Genomic DNA, 15,541 nt, shown 5'->3' on the forward strand with positions numbered 1-15,541 from the left:
TTGTTTCAGTGTAATTTGGTGAAACTCTTCTCGAATTAGACACCTATCTCCTTTAAAATAAAATGTAGGGGTCACGTGATGCCACGGTGCTAAGCGGTCGTGTGTGAGACGAGACCCCAACCCACGTTCTCTGCATTTATTTGTTATTGTTCAGCAGTGATTTGATCTAAGGTTCAGGCTACGTGAAGAGCGGAGACTACTAGATGAATTAGCGGTGCAAGTCAGGCACATATATGACAACTAAAGCGCACAGAAAACAGCCGGATAGATCGAGGCAGTCAGACGCAGGCAAGATGGTGGAGAGCAATGGGCGAGGCCAGTCGACGGTGAGTTCGGCTTGGGTGGCAGAAATAGTCACGGAGGTGACGCTCGCTATAGAATCCTCACTGGATAAAAAGCTGCAAAGTGTTACAGATAAATTGGATTTGTTAGATGAGCGGATAGTAGCGATTCAGGGGGAGTTTTCTACTAACAGCCAGTAGGTCACAGACCTGGAGGACCGCGTGCAGCAAATGGAAATGGCGAACAAGACACTTAAAGCTAAGATGTCTGACCTGGAAGGCAAACTAGATGCTATCGAAAATAGATCCAGGAGAGGAAATTTGAGGTTAGTGGAGCTACCGGAATCCATTTCAGATGTGGAGCTGAGAGGCTTTCTGGAAAAGTGGTTAGTTAACACGCTGCAACTACATTCAGAAGCGGGGCCTTTGCGTATTGAGAGAGCGCATAGGTTGGGCCCTCGAAGACAACTTGAGGCTAGACCTAAAGTGGTTATATTTAAGCTCCTAAATTATGTACACAAAATGGAAGTGTTACGGGCCATTAGAGCATGGGGTCCCCTGACCTATGAAAATAATGCAATTCTATGTTTCCAAGATTTTTCAATGCGGGTGTCAGCTCTGAGGAAGGCTTATGCGCCACTATGTTTAGACCTACACAAAAGACATGTTCAGTTTGCACTGTTGTATCCAGCCCGCCTGAAAGTGTTCATGGATGGCAAACTGCATTTCTTCGATTCTCCAGAGGCAGCAAAAGACTTTGTTAATCAGCTACTGGGGACATCTAAAGACCTGGACAATTGAGCACTTGGAAATATTAGGCATGGAATGCCTGAGATACTCTTGAGACTAACTTTACTGAAAAAGGTTATGACAATGCCTGGGAATTTTCCATCCAGCATTTCCTTGATATCCCAGAGGCAGCTAAAGAATTTGTTAATCAGTTATCGGTGACATTTGAGGACCTGAATAAATGAGTAGCTGGACTACTGGGGTGCAGACTGACTGAGGTCCATCTTGCGGCTAACTTTAATGAAGGATGTTGTGACAATATTTTGGGAATTTCCCATCAAGAAATTCTTCAATATCCCAAGGGCAGTAAACGTCTTCGTTCATCAGTTACCGGTTACATTTGAGGAACTGAACAAATGAGTAGTTGGAACTCCCTAGGTACAGACTGCCTGAGGACCTTCTTGAGGCTACTTTAATGAAGGAGGGTTTGATACTATCTGGAAATTTCCCACCAAGCAGCCCTTCGATACCCCAGAGGTAGCAAAGACTTTGGTAATCAGTTCCTGGAGACAGCTGAAGACCTGAGTACTTGGAACTATCAAGGTACAGATTGCTTGAGGACAATTTTGAGGCTAACTTCAATGAAGAATGTTATGACAATTCCTGGGACTCTCACACAAAGCTGAGGACTGTTGTACCCTTTTTTTTTTTTTACCATGATGAAGAGGTTAGGGGGTAAAGTAAGATTTGGATTGTGGGGTGGGGATTGGACTTATGAGGGTATGGGTGTGTGAAACATGATTGAGTCTAAGCATGGATATGGGGAGGGTTATACTGTTAGAAGTACATAAGCATCGCCATGCTGGGACAGACCAAAGGTCCATTGAGCCCAGCACCCTGTCTCCAACAGAGGCAAAAAGAACAAACAATTTGTCCCACCTATCCCAGAAATAGTGGATTTTTCCCACGTCCATTCAATAACATTCTATGGCCTTTTCCTCCAGGAATCCGTCCAACCCTTTTTTAAAGTCTGCTAAGTCAACCGCCTTAACCACTTTTTCTGGCAATGAATTCCAGAGTCTAACTACGCATTGAGTGAAGAAAAATGTCCTCAGATTCATTTTAAATTTACTACACTGCAGCTTCATCGCATGCCCCCTTGTCCTAGTATTTTTGGAAAGCGTAAACAGACGCTCCACATCGACCCGTTCCATTCCACTCATTATCTTATAGACCTCTATCATATCTCCCCTCAGCCGCCTTTTCTCTAAGCTGAAGAGCCCCAGCCTCTTCAGCCTTTCCTCATAGGGAACTCGTCCTATCCCCTGTATCATCTTTGTTGTCCTTCACCTTTTCTAATTCCACTATATCTTTTTTGAGGTTTGGCAACCAGAATTGCACACAATACTCGAGGTGTGGTCGCACCATGGAGCGATACAATGGCAGAATAATATCCTCATTTTTGTTTTCCATCCCTTTCCTAATAATATCCAACATTCTATTTGCTTTCCTAGCCACAGCAGCACATTGAGCAGAAGGTTTCAACGTATTATCAGCGATGACACCTAGATCCCTTTCTTGGTCCGTGACTCCTAACACTGAACCCTGCATGACGTAGTTATAATTTGGGTTCTTCTTTCCCACATGCATCACTTTGCACTTGTTCACATTAAACGTCATCTGTCATTTAGACACCCAGTCTCCCAGTTTTGTAAGGTCATCTTGTAATTTTTCACAATCTTCCCACGATTTGACGACTTTGAATAACTTTGTGTCATCAGCAAATTTGATTACCTCACTAGTTACTCTCATCTCTAGGTCATTTATGAATATGTTAAAAAGCAGAGGCCCCAGCACAGATCCCTGAGGGACCTCACAAATTACCCTTCTCCATTGCGAATATTGACCTTTTAACCCTACTCTCTGATTCCTATCTTTCAACCAGTTTTTAATCCACAGTAAGACACTACCTCCGATCCCATGTCCCTCTAATTTCCTCTATAGTTTTTCATGAGGAACTTTATCAAACACCTTCTGAAAATCTATGTTGCTTTTCCCTGATGCAAATGTATTAGCTGGTATATACATGTATAAAACATGATTGGGTCTGAGTATGGATATGGGGCGGGTTATACTGTTGATTGTTATTTTTCCCCGCTGCATATGCATTAGCTGGTATACACAGGTTTAAGCTAAATTTTTTTTTTTTTTTGCTGAGTGCATAGGAGGGAGAGGATAGGAGGCACAATATTTTGGAAAGATGTGGGATTGTTGTGGTTGCTTTGGCAGGGAGCGCGGGGAGGGAAGGGATAGTCTTACAGTGACCTTTCTATAGTAGTTCATGCCCGTGAGGGAGGGCATGGACGAAGACAGCCCTAGAAGTGGGCTGTTGGAATACCAGGTTGGGAGGGGAGAAGAGAGGGGGAGGGTTGGGTTTATGGGGTTTATTTTGTTTTGTTTTACTGGATGTGGGAAATTTGTGTAACAGGTCTTGTTTGCTCTGGCCGAGGCAACTGTGGAAGGGAGGTGGACTGCAGACTTCTATTTTGGTGGAGGGGGGATTGTAGGCTGGGACGGTCCACTCTCACATATATACAAGTTCTTGGGCATGTGTTTTCGCTGCCTTCAGGGATGCACTTGATGCCACTTAAATTTGTGTCCTGGAATGTGAATGGCGTGACTTCCCCCATCAAGAGGCAAAAACTGCTGCAAGTTTTAAACCGTCATAAGGTGGATGTGGCCTTTTTACAGGAAGCGCATCTGAATACATCAGAGCATGGGAAATTCAAGAAATGGTGGGTCGGGGAGGTGTTGGAAGCTCCAGCTAAATAGCACAAAGCGGGGGTTGTGATGCTTTTTCGGAAATCTTTGGATGTGCAAGTTCAGAGAAGCTGGAAGGCAGCTTCCGGCAGATATCTTATCACATTGGTTATTATAAACAAGCAAGCAAAAATTGTTGTTGTGTAACATCTATGCCCCTAACGTATATGAAAAAGCTTTTTTTGAGTCGCTGATCCACATAATTGGTCAACAGCAGGGTGCCCCGGTCATTATGGGAGGGGATTTCAACATAGTCCATGATCCGGACCTTGATAGATCATCGGGTTCTAGAATGGCAAGGGGGAAACAACCGCGAGGGATATCATTACTTTGTTTGGCACTGGACCTGTTAGATGTTTGGAGGGCACTACACCGGGGTGAACGAGACTATCGCATCTATCTAGGGCTCATGCCTCCCAATCTAGAATAGACTACTGGCTCTTGCCGGAAGCTATGTTTGGTAAGGTTCAGGACGCGGGTATAGGGCCTTATGAGGTTTCTGATCATGCGATGGTATGATGCTTGGTTGCGGTGGGTCCGCATACGGAGCATACGTTCTGTTGGAGGTTTCCTGTTTCCCTTTATTGGGATACGACCTTCCTGAAGTACATAGCTAAACAGTGGGAGGAGTACCAGGCCACGAATAGAAGACATCGAGAAGACCCGGTGTTATATTGGGAAGCCGCGAAAGCAGTATTAAGGGGGTCAATAATAGCCTATACGAGCTTTAAGAGAAAGGTTAGAGACAAGGAGATACTCCGATTAGAGTGTCGGGTGAGGGAGGAGCGGAAAAGGCTTGGCAGGAAACCCACCATACAGCAGCAAAACCAGTTGTTGGTTACACAGAACGCACTTGAGTTGCTACATGAATGTACAATTAAATACTTGTTGTACTATAAATATAAGCTTTTCCTACATAGTAATAAGCAGGGTAGAATGTTAGCCAGTCTGGTGCAATGGAGGGTAGGTTTGCAGCAGATACAGCAGATAGACAGAGGGGGGGGGGGGGGGCACATTGGTGTGTACAAACAAGGAGATAGCTGAAGTGTTTAAAACCTTTTACCAACAACTCTACATTAAGCCAACAGATGAGGAGTTAAATAGCAAGCTCTACCTGGAGGGCAGGCAATTGCCAACATTAACTGCTCACGCATGCGGTACTCTTAATGCCCCAATTACAGTGGATGAAGTCCTTTTGGTTATTCAACAAGGGATCCTTTCAGAATTCTATAATATTCTGGCTCCAAAGATAGTAGATACACTGCGAGATGTGTTCACTTGTTTTATTGAAACGGGAGAGTTACCGGATTCATTGCGTACAGCGACAATAGTAGTGCTCCCTAAGCCAGGCAAGAACCCAGAGCAGGCGTCTTTGCAATGATCCTGTTGTAGCTCTGGAAAAGCAGTAGTCTTTTCACTGTCAAGTCTCTCGAGACTTGTATAGCTGTTTCTTAAGAGTTATTTAGCTATAAGTCTCAATATCTTGAAGTATAAACCCCTAGCACATCAACACACCTAAATCTCTTGTTCTTTTCTGAAGTTCCTTTATTGAATAACATAGATGATTACTCACAGTTAGATGTTCATAAGCACAAAGGAACCCTGTAGTTTCATGAGCTGTATCAGTGAAGAGAAGGTAGAAGTTTAAGTGGGATCAGCTCATTGCAGAGATAAGAAAAGTAGTTCCACAGATAGAGGCAGCTCGGAGTTAGATGTTTGGGAGTGCAGTACCCTCTTCTAGGAGGGTCTATACATGCCTATGTCATGACTCTTTGAGCTTGGTAATTAGAAGCCCCAATATCATGGAGTATAACCCTTGCACAGCAATCACCCGAAGTCTCTATTATTTTATGAAGTCTCTTTTATTGAATAAATTACAGATAATTTACTCACAGATAGATGTTCAGGATACAGAGACTTCTTAATCTGGAGGCTGTGGGAGGTGGAGATCTGAAGAGAGGTAGTTGTATTGCAGGGGGAGGGGAAGGTAGTTGAACAGGTAGAAATAGTCCAAAGCTGGGTGACTGGAATGTGCGATATCTCATTTGGAAGGAGATATTCTCTTTTAAACATGGAAGCAAAATTGTTTACAGAGCTGTTGGCTAACACATTGGCCCGGGTTTTACCGTTTTTAGTAGATGAGAGCCAAATAGGTTTTGTGAGGGGGCACGATTTGTAGCAATCTCCGTGAAGTATTAGTTTCAATGAAATGGATAGAATGCTCTGAAGCGCCATCTATTCTTGTTAGCTTTGACACCGAGAAGGCGTTCAATAGAGTTAGCTGGGATTTCTTATTTGCTACCTTGGAAGTTTATGGCTTTGGGCTATTCCTGAACGCTATCCGGGCCCGTTATAAATCTCTCAGAGCAGAACTGTGGGTGAATGGGGTGCTTTCAGAGGCTTTTGAGATAGGCAAGGGAACGCAGCAAGGGTGTCCGTTGTCCCCATTGCTATTTGTTTTGTCCCTGGATCCGTTAGTACGTGAAATATTAAGTAATCCGGATATACGGGGGGGGGGGGGGGGTGCGAGTGAGGACACAGGAGTTTAAAATATCGGCATTTGCCGATGAGTACATATTGTTGACCCTTCCAGATCTTTGGCAGTGTTGATGGATAGCTTTGCGGAATATAGCGATTTTGGGGGTTTTAGGTTAAATTTGGAAAAATCACTGGCTTTGCGTACTTCTCTTTCGGTGAAATGCGATTGGACGGGTACCTTCCCTTTGAAGTGGACGTCGGGGTTGTTTCCTTATCTAGGTATAAAGTTACCAAATCGGATCTGTAGGTTGCATGGTCTCAATGTTTCAGCCTTCTAGATTATAGACAAACATGTTTAGCAAAATGGATGGTGATGCCTTTTTCAGTGTCTGGCAGAATTCACCTATTCCGTATGATTCTTTCCCCTAAATGGCTCTACACTTTGCAGTTGTTGCCTATAAGACTAACACACAGAGAACTTGTGTTGCTTCGCTGGATTTTGACGCGGTTTTGTTGGCAGGGGAAGAAGCCCAGGATGCCTTTTAAATACTTGCAGAGTTCTTGGCGACAGGTGGTATTAGGGCTTCCAGATATGCGTAGATATAGTATGGCTTGTCCGTCACCTGGGGGACTGGATACTGGAGGAGACGAGCTTTACACCCAGGTTGTATGAAAAGGCAGCGTATTACCCATGGGGCTTTTACTCTTTGGTTCAATGCCCAACAAAGTTAATTCCCAGAGACCTTAGAGGAAGCATTCTACTTTGGTCGCAGCTGGCAACCTGGAAGTATTTAGTGTTGTTATTGTGGGGGATCCCCAAACTTCATGTTGTTTGTCCTTGTTAGGTAATCTACAATTTGTGCCTGGGAGGGAAAATGCCAGTTTTCGCAGATGGGACTGGTGAGAGAGAGACTGGTGGGGTTTTTTGCTCCTTATCAGGAGGGAGGGCTGTCGGTTTCATCTTTACACAAGACACTGGGTACCCTCCTCCCCTCACCTGATAGGTTGGAGTTACAAAGTCGCTGGGGGAGAGATTTGGAGGTCCCTTTAGACTCTCTGGATCTAGTCGGTCTAGCCATTCGAGGGCAAGGGGTGTCGGTAAATGCAGATCTGTGGGAATGTCACTTTAGAGTGATCCATAGGGCGTATTTTATACAGGAGAGATTTTTTTAAAGCAGGAGGAGTGGCATCCCCCATTTCTGGGAAGTGCTCTCGGGAGGTCAACACTTTTTTCCATGCGTTCTGGTCGTGTGGGGTCATTAACTACTTTTGGGTGCAAATAGTTCAGTATTTGGAAACATTGTGTGAGAACCCAATTAAAATGACACCATTGGGGTTTTTATTAGATAAACATGAAACTTTGGGGGTACACAGTTGTTCATCTAAACTTTTAATACGGAAGACCGGGCTGCTGGGTAAGAGGATTATATTGGGAGTGTGGATTAGCGACAAGGCACCATCTTTTTGGCATTGGAGGAATAGATTTCATGCTCTGATGTTAATGGAGAAACAACATGCCCACCTCTCCCATAAGAGGAGGCAGATGTTTTTGGCCACTTGGGACAGTTATCTCCAGTCACTACTTCACAAAGCTCATAGTCTCATTCTCAATTCCTTGCGAGGCTACGCTAGACCTGTGTGTGTGTGTGTTTTTCTTTGGGGGGAGGGGTGGGATTAATCCTACGATACGGCTGACTTACTAAGTGAGAGATACTGGAAGAACAAAAGCAGATATTTTGGGAGTGGCGGTAAGTAGTCTGAGGACAGTATTATACTTGGTTAGAACTATTGTTGTTCAGTTTTCACTTGCAGTTATAGGGCGGTAGGACATATTGGTCTGGAATGAGGCTAGTTGAGGGGGTACCTAGTTACTGTTAGAGGGCACGAAGGAGAACAGAGGAGAAGGATTTAAGGTACCCTCTGGGTGGGATGCCTAGCATTTATATGTAGGTTATAGCTGAATATTGTTATGTTAAAATTATTTGAAGTTATAAAGCAGGGATGGGGTGGGGATGCAAATGGTTAATACTGGATGACAGATAGCATTATGATTTGGATTGCATGTATTCTTTCAGATGAACACTGTATCACAGCAATTTGAGATGTGCTTGTTTTTGTTTGTCGTCAATAAAAATTGTTATAAGTATAAAATGAAATGTAAAGGGCAGCCCATTGAATACTCAGAAAGAGACTTCTAAAATACTGCAGAGGAAATTTGCCTTGTAACGTTATTTGGCCAAATCTGGTGAGCAAATTTGCTCTAGCTAACAACTATAAAAATAAAAGTTTGCAATATAAGGAGCTGGATCATGGAGGAACTTCAGAGCCTTCTCTTGTGGTGCAGCCGGCTCCCATTTCACTTTTCCTTTAAAGGTGGAGAAGATAATTATTGGAGAAGAGGCACACTTAAGTTGAAAACAGCTGATAGAAGGATGCTGCCTTGTGCCACCAGTCTTAAGATGAGCAACCCTGAGTCATTTTCAAAAAGTCTAAATGTAATTCATGTTTAGACCACATTGGAATAATTTTTGCCTTAAAGGATAGTTCATGCAAGTAGTATACTTTTTTGCATAAAGACTGTGCTTAGAAAATAATTTTCAAAAAAAGGTGCAGGTAGACTGAGCTTGATTGACAGTTAACTAAACAACAAAAATCTTTATTAAAGAAGGATATATATGTTGACATCAAACTGCCACAGAAGGTATATAGGAACATAAGAGGTTCAAAGCTTACACATTCTCAAAATCATTATATACAACTATAGAAAACCACTTATTCAGAGTAGAAAACAATTATTTATGTATTTGTGAAGGTAATTTAAACACTTAAATGTTGCAAAAATAGTGCAAAAGCAACATCGAAAACGGTCTATTAAAGGTGGCAGAGTAGCATGTCATACAAAAATCCAGCCAATCAGAGGAACAAGAACTGCAGAGTGCAAACCAAATAAGAGGTCTAAGCAACACTATTAATAGCACAATGCAAATGTGTGCACAGTAAAATTCCAATAAAAAAATTAGTACCAAAACAAAAAAGAAATTCAGAATTCATATGAGAATTAATACAAGAACACTGTGAGAACATATTATTGCATATGAGTCCAAATAATAAAAGAAAATGAAATACTGTCAAGAGGTTAAAAAAAAGAGTGATAAAATGAAGAAAACGTGGCATATCTAGGTCCCAATGCACAAAAAATATCAAACATGCAAAATAAACCACATTAATTCCATTCATAAATAAAATGAAAGAAAAAAAAAAAAAAGGAAGCAAGCAATAATATTTAATCATACCAGTACTACTAAGGTCAGTAAAAATGGTCGCAGATTTGAAGAATACTGCAAAAGAATATGGTCCAAATCACTCCCACATGGTGAAGGGAACACCTGGTCAATAATAATAAAACTCAATGTATAAAAGATGTGAATGTGCTGAATACAATGAGCTACAAGTGGAGTACAAAGTCATTGACTAGTCCAACTCCTATGATCAGTTAATCTTGTATGAAGGGCTTGTGATATTTTACCAATATTCATTAGTCGACAAAGGCGTTCAGTGGCATAAAAAAGATTGACAGACAAGCTAATTTCTTTGAGAAGAAAGAGACAAAAATGGGGTAAGCAAGCCTTGGCTGTGAACAGCGAGAACATTAATGGATGAATGGAAAGTGCTTATGTTCCGATATGCTTTCTGTGATTATTTGATGGCAACATATTTGAACATTTTTGTGGTTTATCTCAACCTTCTTGTACCTTTTTTGAATATTTATTCTTGGAAGTGTGTTTTTGTTTGACTCTCATCTAATTTGATTTAGCTGTAAATCAGAAGAAAAATGCTTTAAAATGTACATTCAAGAAGTCAATATAAAGTCTGAAATATCCCCCTTTAATAAGTCCTTATTCCTTGAGTCTAGTGGTTCTGTTTCATTAATAATAACTGTTCTCTTTTCTTGTCAGGTTTTCTGATTTACTTTGCGTATGGCATCAGGCATAGTCTTGAAGGTCACAAAGTTGAAGATGGGTATGAAGATTCAGATTATTTGAATTGCGGTGAGGAGGAAAAGGCATGTGTGGACACAGAAGATGACCCGGACATTGCAAAAGAAAGTGATCAATTCATTTCACCTGAAAGGACAAGTGCGTGCTAGTGTTAGTGACCAGCAGGGCGAGAACTGCAAAACCCTAGTGTGCATGTCTTTTAAGTAATGAGGTGTGACAGAATGTTGTCGCTGCACTAAGTTGTCCTACATTTGCTGCCACCAGGTTCAACTGTAAGTTACACTTGTGCATCTTGATAGTGTTTGCCCAAAGAAGGAATAATATGTCCAAAAACCAGCTGCTGGCTCATTTTAGGGGAAGCACTGTTTTCCTGCAGCGGCCATTTTGCTGTACCCTGAAAGCCATTTCATGGAACACAGAAACCTCCTGGGGCATAACATCTTTTAGAATGGCCCTCGCCCTCCTGGCATATGAACTGTACATGGAGCAAGAGCAGTATATTAGAAAACAGTACTATTCTTCCCCCCCAACTCAAATTATTTTCCTCCCTCCTCAGTCTCCATCTTGGCCCTTATATTTTTTTGAGTCCAGGGCTTCTCCATATGTGCTATCTTCTACCATTCAGGAGGTAAACGAGCAGTGTTTGGGGTGCTCACCTCTTCAGGTCAGTATTGTCACCAGGTTCCACTGCAAAGACGTCTGTTGATGTGCAGGATGGCAGAAGACTGTGCTGTCTGCTTGTTTCTTGTTCTTATTGTAGTCACTGGAGTGGAAGAGAAATCAAAACAAGAAAACAGAAAAGGAAGGTGAAATAAGGTGTGCTGCAGTTTTTGTTCTGCCCATTGCAGGTAGTGCCATTACAATAGAGTCCCAATTATCTGATGTAAACTGGACCAAAAAGTTGTTGGTAATACAGAAAAAGTGGATGAGGGATAAAGTAGAATACATGTTTCAAAAGAGGAAGCAGTAAAAGAGAGGTTAAAAAAATGTTACTTAGCGTTGCTGCTTTTTAACTAAATGTGATGCCAGGAACGAGAGAAAGCTGAGCGCATCTCAGTGACAATGCTGTGATGTCACCAAGGTATGTTGGATAATCCAGAACATCAGATAAGCCAGACTCTAGTGTACTTTGATACTTAACCTTGTTTCATAAAGTCAGTGTTATTTGCACTTGATCAGGTCATACTTGTGAATATAAAGTGCCTTTCATTTTTTAATACTTATTTTTTAATAATGCTACTAAATATACACAGTGCTGTACAATGGCAATAAGCTCCTGCTGCAAAGAATTTACAATTTCAGTGGGTACCAGAGGCAGCAAAAGATGAAGGGCCTCACGTATTAGTTTGAGATGATTTCACAAAAAGTGTGGGTTTTTTTGTGTGAAAAATAATGTAAAACACCTGAAAACTCACAGAAATGCCACAGTTTAGGCATTTTGCTCTCTCTTTCAATCAAAATGTACTTTTGCAAAGCCACTTCACGAAAGTACATTTTTCAGAAATAAACTTTCCGGCAAAATGCACTTGACATGAGAGTTTATTTAAAACATGCTATTAATGATTTGCTGTGATGCATAGTCATGGAGAGCTGCTCATTAATAGCCAAAAACTATTAAAATGAAGCGGCGATAAAGGCTTTATGGACCTGTTTTTGCAACATAAAATGCCTACACCTCTAGTAATATAGCTAATTTTTTCAGAACTTCACCAACAACAGAGGCCTTTCATGTGGCAGCTGCTAGTTAAAAGAACATTGTGGCCTGAAATGGAGGCTGCCTTGGTGGGCCAGTGTTGCCTGGAACCCCTCCTCCCCATTCCAATATGGGCTAAACCTCCCCCCCCCCCCCAAAAAAAAAATCCCCACTACTCTGGATCCCACCCCTTACATCAATAACTGTGAGGACTGGCCCACTCACTTACCCATTTTGCTAGAGAGAACTGCCAAAGCAGGAGCGAGTGAGGATTGTTCCCATCCCTCATCCATGGATCCACATGCATGAGCCAGGGTACCAAGGAGGGGATGGTGTGATAAGCAAATGGGGTCAGCCTTCAAGAATTTATGATTTAAAGATTGGGGCATGGAGGAGACAGCCACACATTTTAGCACTGGGTTGGGGCTGGGGGAGTATGGAGCCACTAGTGCACTGGATATTTGAGGTCCTCCCAGGGAATGAGTTCAGGGGACTCTTTGTCAATCATTTATGTCCTGAATTGGGGCTGATAGAGAAGGTTGAAGAGGTAGCAAGACACCAGGGATTGAAGAACTTCTAAGGGGGGAGACACTGGGGAAACCTCTGATTTGGGCTATGGAGACCTTTTAAATCCTGGTACTGATATGCAGAGCTTTAAAAAAAAAAAAATGTCATAGGTTTCCACAGTTGGGAACGCACAGGAAACTTCTCACAGAGTACAACTAAGGCATGTAAATGATCTCGCAGCTACATTTCACAAAAATGGTTTTTGAGTCGCAAACATTTTCACAGGTTAGTACATAAGGTCTATAGGGCCTGATTCTACATATGGCGCCTAAAATTAACACATGTAAGGCAATTATGCCTTAGCATATTCTAAATACCGCACGTAGATTTACATGCTGGCTTCGGCCTAACCCCTGGTAAGCCTTTCCTCAGCTGAGAGGTGCCCAGCTCTACCACCGGCTGCCTTTCAGGTGCTGTGGAGGACTTGCAGCTCATCTGCATATCCTTACAGCCTTCTCCGGGGTGACACCCAGGTCCACTCCGATCCACTCAGGGCCTCCGCTCTAGGTGCCCAGCGCTCCCACCAGGTGCTGTGGAGGACTTGCAGCCCTTCTGCATTTCCTCACAGCTGTATCCGGGGTGACTCCAGTTCCACCCCGATCTTCCCAGGGCCTTCGCTCCAAGTGCACAGAGTTTCCAGGTGCTTTTTGGCTAGGATCAGGTGACCCTCAGGGGGAGGAATGCTGGCTTCAGCCTAACCCCTGGTAAGCCTTTCCTCAGCAGAGAGGTGCCCAGCTCTACCACCGGCTGCCTATCAGGTGCTGTGGAGGACTTGCAGCTCATCTGCATATCCTTACAGCCTTCTCCGGGGTGACACCCAGGTCCACTCCGATCCACTCAGGGCCTCCGCTCTAGGTGCCGCGCATTTTTCTCTTTACATCTAATCTTCTTCTCAGTTGCTAAAGTACCTCAGTCATTTATGGCCCCTATTCACATTCTCTTCCTAGCCCTGTCCCTTCCTAATCTTTTCCCTCACCCCCTACCTCTCTCCGCTACAGGAACTCGCTGCCCATCCATCGACTTCATCACCTCACCTTCTCTCCTACACTCTTCCTCCCTCTTGGCTTTTAATCTCCGCCTCTTTCTTCCGTCCATTTTGCCTTCCCCATTCCACCTAAATACCTCTCGCCTTCGACGCCTTCGTGGCCACACCTCTCCTACTCTCCTCCGCTCTCTTTTACTCCTTCTCTTACTCTCAGCCGGTGACATCAATCCCAATCCTGGCCCCCCTCACCAACTATTATCCCAACTCTGCAGATCTCACTGCGACCTCTCTAACCTCATCTCTATTTCTCTACTCCCCTCCTCTTCTCTGCCCTTCTCTTGCGCCCTTTGGAATGCCCGCTATATCTGTAACAAACTCGCCTATATCCAGGACCTCTTTATCTCGCGTCACCTCCATCTGCTCGCCATAACAGAAACCTGGCTCTGCCCTGATGACTCTGCTTCAGTCGCAGCCCTGTGCCATGGCGGTTATCTATTTTCACATACTCCTCGCCCTGCTGGCCGTAGGGGCGGTGTTGGACTACTTCTCTCTCCCTCCTCCAGATTTCAACCCCTCAATCTCACTGTTTTTCCTCCTTTGAAGTCCACTCTATCCGCCTTTTCTCTCCTCTGCCTCTTCGAATAGCAGTCATTTATCGTCCCCCTGATAAGTCCCTTTCATCCTTTCTCAGTGACTTTGACGCCTGGCTTGCCTTCTTCCATGATCCTTCCTCCCCCTCTCCCATCCTTGGTGACTTTAATATTCCTGCTAATGATCCTTCCAACTCTTATATTTCCAAGTTACTCGCTTTAACGTCCTCCTTTAATCTCCAACTATGCTCCACCTCCCCCACTCATCAAAATGGTCACTGTCTTGATCTCATCTTCTCCTCCAACTGTTCACCCTCTAGTTTCCTTGCCTCTGATCTTCCCCTTGCTGATCATCATCTTATAACTTTCACACAAATCTCCTCCCTCCCAGTCCCGTCCTATCTTATCTAATTTATCTAGGAATCTTCACGGTATTGACCCTTCATCTCTATCCTCCCATGTTTCAAACCTCCTCTCTACTGTGGCACCATCCACGTCTGTCAACGAGGCTGTTTCTTCTTACAACAATACTCTATCCTCTGCCTTAGACACTCTTGCACCTTTGATGACCCGCCCTGTAAGGCATACAAAACCCCAACCTTGGCTGACTTCTAATATCCGCTACCTACGTTCCTGTACCCGCTCCGCCGAACGCCTCTGGCGGAAATCTCGGGCCCTTGCTGATTTCTTACACTTTAAGTTCATGCTGACCTCCTTCCAATCTGCTCTTTTACGTGCCAAACAGGATTATTATATTCAACTGACCAACTCTCTTGGCTCTAATCCTCGACTTCTCTTCACCACATTGAACTCCCTCCTCAAGGTGCCCCCTCCCCCAACTCCCCCTTCATTATCTCCTCAGACCCTTGCTGAATTCTTTCACAACAAAGTTCAAAAGATAAACCTTGCTTTCTCTACCTCACCACCTCGCCCTCCACTAGTCCGTTCCCCTCTCTCTCCTTCCCCTCATTCCCTTTCCTCCTTTCCTGAAGTTACTATAGAGGAAACTACACTTCTCCTTCCTTCCTCAAAATGTACCACCTGTTCCTCTGATCCTATTCCCACCCACCTTCTTAATGCCATCTCTCCTGCTCTTATTCCTTTCATCTGTCACATTCTCAACCTCTCACTTTCCACTGCAACTGTCCCTGCTGCCTTTAAACATGCTGTGGTCACACCTCTCCTTAAGAAGCCTTCACTCGACCCTACTTGTCCCTCTAATTACCGACCCATCTCCCTCCTTCCTTTTCTCTCCAAATTACTTGAGCGTGCTGTTCACCGCCGCTGCCTTGATTTTCTTTCCTCACATGCTATTCTTGACCCACTACAATCTGGTTTTCGCCCTCTCCACTCAACCGAAACTGCGCTTACTAAAGTCTCCAATGACCTATTACTGGCTA

General features: G+C 43.6%; 1 protein-coding gene across 2 annotated transcripts in view; it reads left to right on the top strand.

Moving 5' to 3' along the window:
• Positions 1 to 12,880, top strand: part of SLC7A2 (solute carrier family 7 member 2) — a 216,224-nt gene extending 203,344 nt beyond the window's left edge. For both annotated transcript variants that reach the window (XM_030191453.1, XM_030191451.1), the window contains one exon: positions 10,265 to 12,880. In XM_030191453.1, coding sequence (XP_030047313.1) covers positions 10,265 to 10,455 — 191 coding nt within the window. In that variant the 3' untranslated portion in view covers positions 10,456 to 12,880. The remainder of the gene's footprint in view (positions 1 to 10,264) is intronic.
• The last annotated feature ends 2,661 nt before the right edge of the window (positions 12,881 to 15,541 follow it).

Source organism: Microcaecilia unicolor, chromosome 2 (genome assembly GCF_901765095.1).
Source record: "Microcaecilia unicolor chromosome 2, aMicUni1.1, whole genome shotgun sequence".
NCBI classification, from domain to species: domain Eukaryota; kingdom Metazoa; phylum Chordata; class Amphibia; order Gymnophiona; family Siphonopidae; genus Microcaecilia; species Microcaecilia unicolor.